Genomic DNA, 13,351 nt, shown 5'->3' with positions numbered 1-13,351 from the left:
GCAAGAGACGAACTGGAATGACGGGCCACAGCCCCGCCCCGGCCGATCCCGCCCCCGAGGAAAAGGCGGGAAGCCGGGCGGGCAGCACAAAGGGGAGGGGGCGCATGCGCAGTCACACCTGCCGGCTGGGCGCGGGCACGTTGTGGTGATTCGGCATTAAACTCGTTTAAACCTCACCTCCCTTTACCCTTTTTTTTTTTTTTTCCCCCCCTTAATAGAGAAATGGCTTTAGTTTCTCATTCAGACAACAAAAAGTCTGCAAAATCAGTTGTTATGGTGTATGTAGGCTGGGGTATGATGCTAAGGGAGGATTTTTCCTTGAGTGAATGCAAACAGGCAATGTACTACATAGTTTTCTACTGTTCTCACAGGATTTTCTGTCCTCACCCCGTTAAGGTTTTTACTATTATGAAGACCAAATACAAAATCTAAATTAAAAAAAACCTAGCACCATTTCAATTTTCAATCTTCATTCACTTCAGCCATTGGGGAAATTTTACTTGATACTTCCTTAAATAAGTTTTAAGTTTTTACTGGGTGTGGCTGGGGTGGAGGTAACCTTCCTCAGGGCAGCCCCTATGGTGCCCAAAGCGGGGCAGGTGGTGCAGTACTGCTGCGCTTCCCTCCCTCAGCCCGGGGGGACCCCAGGGCTGGACGGGCACTTAGTTGCCGCCACAATACCATTCGCATACTCTCTTGCTTCCCTTTGCTTGCCTTTTTTTTTTGTTTTCCCCAGGTCCAGTGCACAAACATTTTAGTGATTTTCAACGGATGCTTCTCACTACAATGTCTTTTGGCTATTACTGCTGAACTTAAACAAAATGCCATGAACTTACCTTCAAAACTGCTTAAACAGACATGAACTGCAGGGACAGCTGAGCTACCTAGGCAAACTATTTATACATAACTTCAGCAGAAAAAATGCCTTAACATTTCAACCGAGTTTTTCCAACTATTTTGATTAGAATGACATATGTTAACTTAGAAAAAACCCCAGATCCTAGTTAAACTGGAATTTATCTCACAATATTTTTAAGCGCAAGAAGCTATCAAAGCTTTCTGGTATTTCTTGAAATGTCTCATCTTCTGCTAGTCTGAAGTACTGTAGATTTAAAGTACTTACTTATATTCTAACATTTCAGCATAATATATATTGCTAGCATGAAATACAACCTTAATAATTAAAAATTGTTTTTTACAGTCCTCAAAAGTTTGATTCTCCTCTAAGAATCCATTCATGCTTCAAATTGATATCAAATTATTACGGATGCAAATTTTTTAAGGGAAAAATGAGAACTTTTAACATTAGGATTCATATGCATTAATGGCTCATTTATGAAACTGGTCAAGTTTTGGTTTACTTTAAAACAGAAACAACAGACAAAACTCTTATTACACTTTAGTTGATTTCAAAGCAAACCAAGTATCTTACAATATACATGCACGTACATTTTGTACATCATCTGATTACAAAAATTAATGCTTTTTTGAATACTGCCAATACAATTAACTGAAGATAGTTCTTCTTGAAAAGAATCAGTATCCTTTCCCACATAAAACCACACTATTCTGATGTCTTGGCAAAATACAGGGCCAAACACCAAAGCTTCATATGTCAGTAAAAATATTGTTTTTTGAAGTGAAACACTGCTCCCATACATTGCTACATTAAAAACTTCGTTACCCATTCATATAGAGAGGCACTTTTGCTTTTATATATACAATGCTTGTAAAATAACATAACTTGATAATTTTCATTTGATTACAACCCTCTCTTTGTAATCAAGTCAAGAAAGAACATCATTGTATTATTTGGAATATAACATACCAGATATAAAGTATCTTTTAAATAACCATTAGTTCTTTTTTATTGGCATACATTTCTTCCAAATCCCCATTAAGTACTACAAATAGCAGGATGAATTGTAACTGTGATGTAAAGAATGTGAACATAAGTGTATACTAAACCTAAATGACAGGTTACATAATTCTCAATTTTCCCGTAGGGCTAAGAAAAGCAGCAATGACAGAAATTTGCAAAATGTTTTGGAATGCAAGATCAAGGACCTGTTAAGCTGATCCCAAACAACTTTGCCTTCCAACATTTTATCTAGTTGGAAATATCCACTGCAATAAACGCAGATACATTTCTTTAGGTAACCCTTTTTATAAAAAAGGATAACATGGCCATGAACTAACAGTTGTAACGTAAGATCTGTTGAAAACTGCCTATGTGCAGGTCTCCTGCAGTTTGTTTTTTTTGTTGTTGTTGTTTTGCATTGTCACTGCTCCAGCAACTTGTATACCATGAAGAGTACTCTGGAGATTCTAACTGTAGATGCATGATTTTTTTTCTTCATATCAACGTAGTTAAATACCAAACCATAAAAGACACTTATGAGAGACAGATTTTAAATGCTTATCACATCTTGAGGTAGACTGATCTCCAAAATAAAGCTCTTCTACACTTTGATTCGTTCATGACCAAATTCCTTTTGGATTCTTCTCCTTGGAAAAATCTTTCGTTTAAGTGCAATTAGCTGAGGGGAGAAAAAAAAAAATTAAAATATTTAGTTCTCTGCTGGGCTAGAGGTGCACAGATGGCCAGGTTTTCTTCCTAGATACTATAAAATCTGTACCTTCCATGGTAACTAAGTCAATGCTGTCCCTTTTTTCCCCACTACACAGGAAGAAAGTTATTTACTCAAATTCATCTATTAGACGTACACATTTCCACTAAACTTCTCAATAACCAGAATACAAGCAGAAAGTGAAAAACACAGTATGCCTATATTCTGATTATTTTAAAGTTAATTTGTGTATTTAAATTAATACACCACCAGGCTACATTCAGTTTCTAAAAGATCAACACAAAGTTGTCATCTTAAAAACAGTACTTATATACCTAACTGTGCTACTGAGTTGAGTAATCCCTCCCAAAACCAAGTTACTAATGGAGGGCAAGTTTTCTAATACATACAAAAGGCTGAAAATCAAGGGAAAGATTAATGCAAAAGTTACAGGTGGGAAAAAATAATAATCAAAAGCCAACCTTTCAAGAATTACACCCTCTTCATCAGATCACAGAAAGGGTTACTTAAGGCCCCAACCTGCAAAGAATTACCCATATGATTTGTTCCATTGACTCCCTCTAAGTCTAGCAGGATTAATCACGTTCAAGAAAGCCAATTTATGCTTGCAGAAGTGGAGGGGTTTTTTTCCTTCGAGTCAGATTCAGAACTTTTCGAACTCAATAGGAGTCTTTGCAATTAGGAATGAGATTTGGATAAGGCCTCTAAATACCTAAGATTCTCTTCCCAATTAGAGTATTGCTAGTACTTAAGTCTTCTTCCTGTTAACTTACTTTGCACTTTTACCAATATGTGTGTTAACAGACCAAGAATTTAAAAAACAATTACTGATTTTGAGCATCCAAATTTAGCACACTGACAATGGACTTGACAGTTACAAGGCACCTGAAAAGGGAGTACCACTCTCCTTCTGCCCATATGTCTATCTTTTCAAGGAATCTCAACATGATGACTTAAAAATTGAAGCAACTTAATCATTAGTCATGTAACATCTTTACTTCCTTTATGAAGGAAAAAATCCTAGCTACTCTTCAAAACCTATTTAAAAAAAAAAAAATCAATCTTATGTTATCCCAGAGATATAGCAATCTATTAAATATTATAGATTTGATAAGAAGATATTAATTTTACCTGTTCAGCAAAAAAGGAGATGACTGTAAATACAATAAGTGTTACTAGAACACAATGGGTCCAGAATTTGAGCTTGTCTCTATATGCCCTCCTGCACAAAGAAAGAAGGAAAGAGAAAAACACCTTCATATATTGTAAGTGCAAATATGTAAACTTTATTTAAAGAGTTTCCATGAAACAGGTAAAGAACCTTTTTTTTTTTTTTCAGTACTTAAAGGGTGGCTAGAAAGAGGACAGAGTCTCTCTGTTCACAAAGAGCCACATGGAGAGGACAAGGGGCAACAAGTACAAGTTGGACTGGGAGAGGTTTCATCGTGATATAGGAAAATTTTTTTACAGTGAGAACAAACCATTCATTGGAACAACCTCCCTGGAGACATGGTGGAATCCCCACAACTGGAGGTTTTCAAGACACAACTGGACTGGGTGCTAGATAATCTTATCTAGGCTCCCTTTCCCACAAAATGTTGGGCAAGATGATCTTTAGATGTCCCTCCCAACCTGGGCCATCCTATGAATCTCTAAACATTTTTGATAAAAATGGATTTCCACCAGCATTTCAGCATGCTTTAACCCACCCTGGTAGAAATCTACTTTGGCTACAAACAAGACAAAATAGAGCATTCTTTTGAAGGTAACAGAGTTTTGATGGGTATCCTGAAAAAGGGAGACAACAATATATCTACTCCTCCAGCCCAAATTTCTACAGCTAACTGCTGAAATGGGTCTGCATCCCACTCCTTCTGCCCCTCCTACAGCAGGGCTTGTAGCACTACAATCCATGCCTAGTCTTGTCACCTGCAATCCTTCTGATTCACTCTAATATTTTCTTTTTCCTTACTAACAGCTATTTCTCATCATTTGCTCATCAGCAACAAAATTACTGTATTAGTCTTCTCGTCTCATTTTTTATCACTGTACCTGCGAATCTTTTGCTTGTATTCTCAAAGGAACTACCTCTATTTCTGAAGTTATTATTTATAAAATGGCAAGAGGCAAAAACAAGACATATTTATCTTTTCTGATGATTATCCAGCTGATTACTGCTGTCTGATGTATTTAAAATCACTTTGTGAGAAACATAACAGTTTATATTGCCCCTGTGCAATAGGCATTCCAAACAATGGAGTTTTTTTGGTTGGGGTTTTTTTGGGGTTTTTTTTTTTTTTTTTACATTTAAAGAAAGGCAGAAGTCCTGAATTTCTTTTTTTTTTTAAAAACTCAACTTTTTCTTTTAAGTAGGTTATGGCCTACTTAAATGTTAATGAATAATGAAATGTTAATGACATTTAACATTGCTTTATAAGCACCAAAAACCCCCAAATCCTGCAGATTTGAGTTCATTCAAATCTTTTCATATTCTTCGCACTGTTAACTCCTTCATGACAACACTATGGAGAAAAATGACTTGTAGAAATATTTTCTATAATTATATGCTACCACACTATAGTAACTTGGTGAGAACTTGTGTAACGTACCATTCTTGGAGTTCGTGCATGTGAAGAAAACGATTCCGATACTCTCGTGGCAGTTCAAATTGGGAAGGTATGGGAAACATTGATTCATAAAAATCCCTAAGCACTGCTTTCACTGTCTGAGCATCCTTATGATTGTGATCAATATTGTCATTTAGGCAAACAAATTTTCTAGAAAACAGAAATCTTTGTTAGAATATTTCTTCTAATAATATAGCAAAGGTATTGGGAAGCCAAGAACACAAACAGAAACCTTTTAAACCAAATTGATATATTTGAAACTGGTAGTCCGTTTCCTTATTGTTCCATTATTTTAAATTAATTTGATTTTAATTCTGAGAGCACCATGGCTGACAGCAAGTCAAAACCTCTGAGGAATCAAATGAGAGGCCATATTTCTCTCTTCAATTATATAATGCTGCCATCTAATGGGGACTGGTATGCATCATCCCAGAGCCCACCACTGGATACAGACAACAGGTTAGAAGGTCAGCATAATGATTTGGGTAAGGGGTTTTATAATTTTAAATAAATTATCATGAGTAAAGCATCTTAAATAACAAAGTGAGCTCCACCATAGGAGGTAAACATACTAAATTATTAATAGTATACTGTGTGTGCCGCACTCTTCAGAGAAAGTCAAATAAAAACAATAAAATATTGTACAAGAGAAGGTAAAGCTTGGTCCCCAGGCTCTGAGTTATTGAGAACACCATATAAACTGGGCAGAACATGACTTGAATCACAGACCCAAAGCTGAACTTGTATAATCAACCAAAATACAAACAACAACAGCCAGGATAGAATACATATGGAAATGACTGTGAGCAAATAAGCATGCTCCCTATAGAGTTACTTCTCATCTAAGAACCACACAACTATCTAAGCTACTGCAAATTATTGAAACTAAAGCAGCAGCTAGTGTGCTAGACTGCCAGTATACCCTTGGCCACTCTGACCTGGTGACTGACAACGAAAATTCCCTTTCCCACATATGGGCAAGGTTATGTGCTTTATTTATATTGTGAGATACAAGACCCTTACATTTTCCCCAGGGAGAGAAATAGTATGTGGTGACATATGCCTTGTAATTACTAACCTTTGTAAATAAGTAGTTCTGGTCAGCTGTATTCTCTATAGTATGGTGTGCATTTTCAAAGAGCAAAGTTCAGAGTTCCTACATGAAGCTGGAAATAACCAGAACTCTAGAGCATGCGAATCGGCCTGCACAGGGCATTACCACTTTTCCTCAGTCTGTACTGAATCTGGCATAATTTGTAACCTTGTTCTAGACAATTATGTGCAGAGGATAAACAGTCATTCAAATTGCTAAATCTGAGAAGAAAAAAAAATACACCTCTTCCAAGATGAGCAGGCTATGTCTACACTATCAAGTAATACTATGCAAAGCAACTGGTTATGGCAATCATATGTCTACAATATAAACATTTGGGGAGTTCACTCTGGACTATCCCTGACCTTGTCTCTTAGGCTGGCAGCTCATTAGCCCTGGGAATGCAGTAGCTGCACTCCTGGAATGTATACCCCTGTTTAGCTTCATCTGAAAGAGATGCAGTTTACAATCTGAGAGGCTGCTACACAGAGCAAACCAAAGCACAATAAGTGGGAGCAATGAGGATATTAACCTGTTTCAAATGGAAAGACTGTTATAGTCCATCCAAAAGAAACCAAATCTGACATTCCTTTGGTTGTTCCAGAATTAATACCTAGATGATTAAGGCTCTCTTTTCCTTAAGGATGCAAAACAAACATTTTAGGCAGATCAGTAAGTGAACAGTGCTTTTAGTTCATCCCAAGAGAGGCACTGAATATCTGTTTTTAGAGGCTGTAATTATCATCTTATATGCAGGGAAAAGATGGCAAAGAGAAGGAAACAACATGCCTACATAGCCATGCCAGCTCTCCTTTGCTAACAATACATGACTACAGTACTGCACTGTACTTTGCAGGAATACAGCCCAAGCAATTGGCTCAACCTCACTTCATGAACCAGCCAACAATCTGGGACTACACTAAACTATTGTTCCTTCAGAGAATGAAAAACAAAACCAAAACAATATGCGTATATGGAGTCTGAAGCTGAGTCCATAATAGCATGCCAGTGCTTTATATGAAAATGAGAGAAGATTCAAGACAGATCAGCTCACCTGACTCATCTTGCCTGGTGAGGTTCCTAAGACAACAGACTAGACACCCTTAATCAAACACATACTCATCTAAGGATGCAATCACTCCACAGAATAGGCAGCTCCTCTTTAAATTGCTAGAAGGCCCCAATCCATTACTCATACCACTACCAACACAGTGTCAGGATCAAGTTTGACATCAGCAACCACCCTTCAAAACAAGAAGCCAGTGGTTGCAAGCATGACCTTCAACAGTGCATGTTAAGTGCCCTCGCTGAACCTAACAGAAGGCTTGAACTCACACTTACATTTAAAGAAAAAGTTCTAGCCAGCAGATAAAGAGAAATGGAGGATGAAGGAGAAGTGGCAGGATGAGTTAGGGCGCTGCCCACTTTTCTTTTAAACCAGGTCATTGTGGGAACTGGAATGCAGGATTTATGTGGCCAGAAGGCACTCTTGTAAGGAGGAGCAATAGATACAAACCATCTTCAGCTGCAAAATATCTCAAGACTACCATGAATGACCTACCAAGTAGTGCAGTGGAAGATGCAAGTGAAAACCTGCTCTTTATCTACAAATGCAAATCATAGTGTAGCTTTACAGGCAGCTGAGATTGCCCAACAGCTTGCTGTGACCTGCAAGAGGTGGTTTCACTTTCTTTGGCCCAAAGTACCTGGTTCTGCTTTCCTCCTTGCTCTGTTTTTTGACACTTGTCAGACCCCTCCTTGAGGCCAAACTCATTAAACTGGCAGAGAACTCTCTAGTTTTCTGAAGACAGATGCAAAACAAGAGCATGCAACCGAGAGGAAGGAAGGAGAGGAGACGGGTGGAGGCACTGTCTCACTTTAAGACAGCTGGCTATCAAATTATCTCACCATGTCTTCTTCAACTTCAGTCTTATGCAAAAGTTAAATGCTTCAGTGAAGCAAATTCAGGCTTGAGTCTCAAATACAGCATCCTTTGCTTTGCAAGGTGATTGCTGCGAAATATACTCCAGGACATTTATTTTCCTCATCTATTTCACAGGCATTTCAGGAGCCTAATTCAACACTACAGAGCCTACTCTCAGACTTGGACATCTAAGCCTTTCACCACTGCAAAGTGGAGAAACAGAGGACTACCTTCTGGCTTTGGATGGTTTCTCACCAAATACTAAAAAAAAAAAAAAAAAAAAAGGTAAAAATTAATACCTCTTGCCATGTTGTAACAGAGCATGAAAGCATAATGGATATGCAAAAGTGATTTTGTAACAAAATAATCCACACCTAAATTTTATTTTAAAATTGCTACATAAAGCAGGTCAAAATGTTCTTCCTTTAAAATAAAACTACGTGCAGTATAAACTCTATGCCCTTTAGAATGGTAAAAATGAAAGCCTCAAAAATAGCTAAAGTTTATCTATATAGTTTTCAAAAGTTTTAGATATATAAAAATGTCACAGAAATTAATGAGGTAATCCCTAGCATAACAGAGAGAGCAGTCAGTTTCATTTAAATAGAAAAAGTTAGGAGTACTTTTGGTTAAAATTGGTCTTGCCCTGCAACACACAGTGTACAAATACACTGCAATATATTCTTTCTCTTTCAACACACAGACAGTTTAAACAGTTGAAGTAGAAAATGAAAAGCACATCAAAACTTCATATAAATCAAGAAACATGATACCTGGGATTTTTTCGTATGTCATCCAGCTGACCAACCACATGAGAAACATTTGTGCGAATCATTTTGAAGGCAATTTCCTCTTCTCCCATGATTTCAAACCTTATTGTTAAAAAAAATATTTATACATTAAATAGAACAACCTAAAGTCAGATTCAATAAATGTTAATTTAATATTTTATTTAATAACTTATTTCTAATCTGACCGTTCATCCTTCATTAGAATTTATAATTTAATTTCTATCAGTATATTTACATTTTTCAGCTCATGTTCTTGCACAGAACCACTTTCCTGTACATTTATTAGTAGCCACCCATCAACTTAAGAACTGAATTCTAATACTAATTATGTAAACTACAAGTTTTGGCATAAAAGTAACCGTTAGTCTGAAAGCAGACATAACATTTAGTATGCTTTTTTTTTTTTTCAAACACACACACACACAATTTACAATTGTAATTTATAAATACACCTCAGACATGAGAAAACACGTTCTTACTATCCAATCACCAATCCCAGAAAAACCTTAAAATAAAATTACAGAAAAGTATATAAAACTACAGCCTTAAATACAAATAAAACCTTCCTCACCCACCTAATCAATAACTTGCAAACAAAACAAGTATATGAAATGCAGAAGTATATTATTTCTGAAGGATATCTTGAGTTTAAAAAAGGGTCAAATGCTCTTTCAACAGTCTTAGAGGCACCAAACTTATTTTTCATCTTTTTTAACCTGATATAAGAAAAGACCCTGCCTGCTCCTTGAAGTCTCACCTGAGAACATACCCCATTTATTAAGCTCACAAAATAATACATTATTCAATACTGAAGTTCAACAGAACAAAAGAGTAGCTTATATCTTAAACTGACTTACAGTAATGTATTTATATCATTAAGCACAGCAAATCCTTGCCTCCACCCCAACATTTTTCAATCTCACTTGTTGTGTCAGCTTTTCAGTTTTAGCACAAACTCTCCTGGGAAGAGAATTATTTATAAAGCTTACAGAACAACTTGAGGTACTATGAATTAATGTATAATAGTGTCCAAAAGCTGCCCTCAACAGTGCTAAAGTGGTTTTTCTGTTATTTTCTGGTTTTTAGCTTCAGTAGAAGAAAGGATGAAAGAGATTTACAACTTCTAGGTACAGGACAGGCTCTTTCCTCCTTTTTATGCTACTTTAACTGCCCTCACTCGCTACATATAGTCAATTTATAGCTAATCTAGAGATACTCTGTCTTACTTTTGCACAACACAAATTAGGAACTGGTCCAGGATGACACAAGTAGGAAATATCAAGTCTACTAAATAAGAAAATATGATAAAAACCACATTATTCTGCACAATGAAACATACATTAAGTAGATAGCAGTATATTTCTTCAGTTTCACTGTTAAAAATTAATTGAGCTAATATTTGTTAATATACAAATACAATCTTTGGTCATGTATGTATTAACACCTCTTCTTTTTGCTTTACAAAACCTAGCATGGCTTTTCACAGGACTGTAACAACATACCTGTATTTATTTTTGTCCTTGTATGCCTTACGAATTCTGTCAGTCACAGGTTTGCAATTAGTCACTAGGGTCTTTGTTACTGGAGGCTGGAAGAAAACATTGCTTAGATGATAGGTTACTGAAAATTACAGAGTCTGTAACAAAGAGGTACTTTGTAGAAAATTTATATTACAGATAGAAAGGCCTGCATACACTTTACTGTCCTGGAATGAAAAGCAACAGTTACTTGGTGAACTGTTGAGGGGGAAAAAAAAAATATATATATATATACTGGTGCACAACATCACTATCTCCTATGCATACAAATATCATATGAAAAATACAGATTATTTTTGGCAAAAACAGTGCAACCTCTAGATTTCATCCTCAATAAAATATTCAGAAATTTTAGCTCATTTGACAGCTGTCTTTGAGATTCCTCTAGTAGAGGGCACCAGTAACACTGTCCAGGCAAACTCTGCAGAACAGCTGATACACCTTAAACCTTATTTCTATCACAAGCTATGTTGAAACAATTCTGGGAAATAAAATCACTATTCTCAATGGGTATTTCTATGGTAGCAGACCGATTCCAAGGAATTTAGCTGTTGCACACAACAGAAGTAAAAATAAATTAGGCCTCTGTGATAAACACAAACACTATTTTGTCACTGTTTGAACTGACTGATAATATTAGTACATTAGGCATTACTGCTTAGATTAGTAATATTTTACTAACTCTCCAAAAAGACTAAAGTAATTTGACATCTTTCCCAACCACTGAGACTTATTTTTAAACCTATCTTAAAACATATTCATGGCAGCCATCCTTTATTACTACTCTTCAAAGTTTTTACTTCACAGAATTTTGCAAACTGAACTGAGAGTCATAAAGAGGCAAAATGAAGTAAGGCTATACTGCATGTAATGTCCTCAGACTGTGCAGGATTCTCAAATCCATACTTCCATTTCTTCAAATCAGGCTGACAGAATGGTTTTATTTGGCAGATAGAACTTTGCTAGAATTCAGACTTAGGGGAAAATATTTTTAAAACCTTGTAACATAGCTTACTAAGAATACGAGGCAGGATAGGTGTCCAGAGGGGAAAAAGAAAAATGAAAAAGAAAAAAAAATAGTCAATTTCCATATATATTTATCTACACATATTATAGATCCCTGTACTATGTTTTGCATGTGTTGGGGATCAATAATGCTCCTCTACTACCCAACAGTGCATGATCTGTACTCATCAAAATTATTTTTGCTTTGATACAGTGTTGATTTGAAGCCATAAAACACCAGGTCATCAATTTAGCAAAGTACATGCACACATTTTTTTCAAATGCATAGGCTGATGCAGAATCAAATTCTCATTGTAAAAGAAATCTAGGTATTAGTATCAGATCTAAGGATTCTAGATTCCTAAATTCCAGAAGATTTTAATGGAAATCTAACCACTAAAATAGAAATTAAGGACTTAGATTCTTTAGGAACGTCTAGTCTTCTTAAGACCTCAATTTTCACAGAATCACAGAATAGTTTAGGTTGGAAGGGACCTCGGGAGCCCATCTGGTCCAACCTCTCTGCTCATGCACGGCCACCTAGTGCCAGTGGCCCAGGACTATGTCTGGATGGCTTTTGAATATCTCCAAGGATGGAGACTACCACAAATGGGCAACCTGAACCAGTACTCGGTCACCCTCACTGTAAAAAAGTGTCCTAGTATTTAAAGAGAACTTCACGTTTTCAGTTTGTGCCCATTACCTCTTGTCCTGTCACTGGGCACCACTGAGAAGAGCCTGGCTCCATCTTCCTTGTGCTGTCCCTTCAGATATTTATATTCATTGATGAGATCCCGCCTTGAGATTACTCTTACTTAGCCTAAACAGTCCCACCTCTCTCAGCCTATCCTCATAAGAGAAATGCTCCAGTCCCTTAGTCACCTTCATGGTCCTTCACTGGACTCCTTCCAGAATGTCCATGTCTCTCCTGTACTGAGGAGCCTGGAACTGGACCCAGCACTCCAGGTGTGGTCTCACCAGTGCTGACTAGAAGAGAAGAGTCACCTCCTTTGACCTGCTGGCAACACTTTGCCTAATGCAGCCCAGGATACCATAAGCCCTCTTTGCAGCAAGGGCACATTGTTGGCTCATGTTCAACTTGATGTCCACAAGGACTCCCCGGTCCTTTGCTGCCAAACTGCTTTCCAGCTGGGTAGCCCCCAGCATAATACTGGTACATGGGGTTGTTCCTTCCCCGACGCAGGAGTTTGCACTTCTCCTTGTTGAACCTCCTGAGGTTCCTGTCAGCCCATCTTTTGATGTTAGAAGGAGTTAGTTTGAAGCCTTCATATTAGGAAGAATCATTCTAAATATGCCCATCTGATGGTTTGGTAGTTTTTTTGGATTTTATTTTGTTTTTATATACACGGGTTATAACTCAGATAAAGACTTATCAGAAAGCTCTAGTCAGAGAGGCGCTGGGCTTACTGTCTGTAAGGGACTAAAAGAGACTGCAACTGCCTGTTAAAGGTCCCAGTAAGGGATGAAAGGCAATTGTCTGCCAAAGGCCTTGTGAACAAATGGTTTGTCTCAAACATCTCAGTTGTAAAAGACTCCATTTGTACCCCTAGTCCTACTCCTTGCTGATAAGAGGAAGTGTGATGTGTACCGAAGGACCTATGGCCTTACTCCCTTCATAACAAAGTCGCCTCCCTTACAACGAAGTAGCAAATCTTGCTCCTCTCCCTCTCTAACAAGGTCACCTCCCTCACCTCTGAGATGCCAACAAGGGAAGTTCAGCCAAAGTTAATCTAATACAGGGTCTGCAGGACCACTGACCCA

At 37.3% G+C, this 13,351-nt stretch overlaps 1 protein-coding gene across 1 annotated transcript in view; it reads right to left on the bottom strand.

The window, feature by feature from the left end:
- Positions 1-2,017: 2,017 nt before the first annotated feature.
- GNPTAB (N-acetylglucosamine-1-phosphate transferase, alpha and beta subunits) overlaps positions 2,018-13,351 on the bottom strand; it is a gene marked incomplete at its 5' end in the record, with an annotated part of 37,374 nt that continues 26,040 nt past the window's right edge. The window contains 5 exons of the mRNA XM_010074080.1: positions 2,018-2,540; positions 3,723-3,813; positions 5,201-5,368; positions 9,009-9,107; positions 10,529-10,614. Coding sequence (XP_010072382.1) covers positions 2,463-2,540; positions 3,723-3,813; positions 5,201-5,368; positions 9,009-9,107; positions 10,529-10,614 — 522 coding nt within the window. The remainder of the gene's footprint in view (positions 2,541-3,722; positions 3,814-5,200; positions 5,369-9,008; positions 9,108-10,528; positions 10,615-13,351) is intronic.

The sequence above is a fragment of the Pterocles gutturalis genome, unplaced genomic scaffold (genome assembly GCF_000699245.1).
Source record: "Pterocles gutturalis isolate BGI_N339 unplaced genomic scaffold, ASM69924v1 scaffold3202, whole genome shotgun sequence".
Lineage (NCBI taxonomy): Eukaryota > Metazoa > Chordata > Aves > Pterocliformes > Pteroclidae > Pterocles > Pterocles gutturalis.
This window is presented reverse-complemented; position numbering and strand designations above follow the sequence as displayed.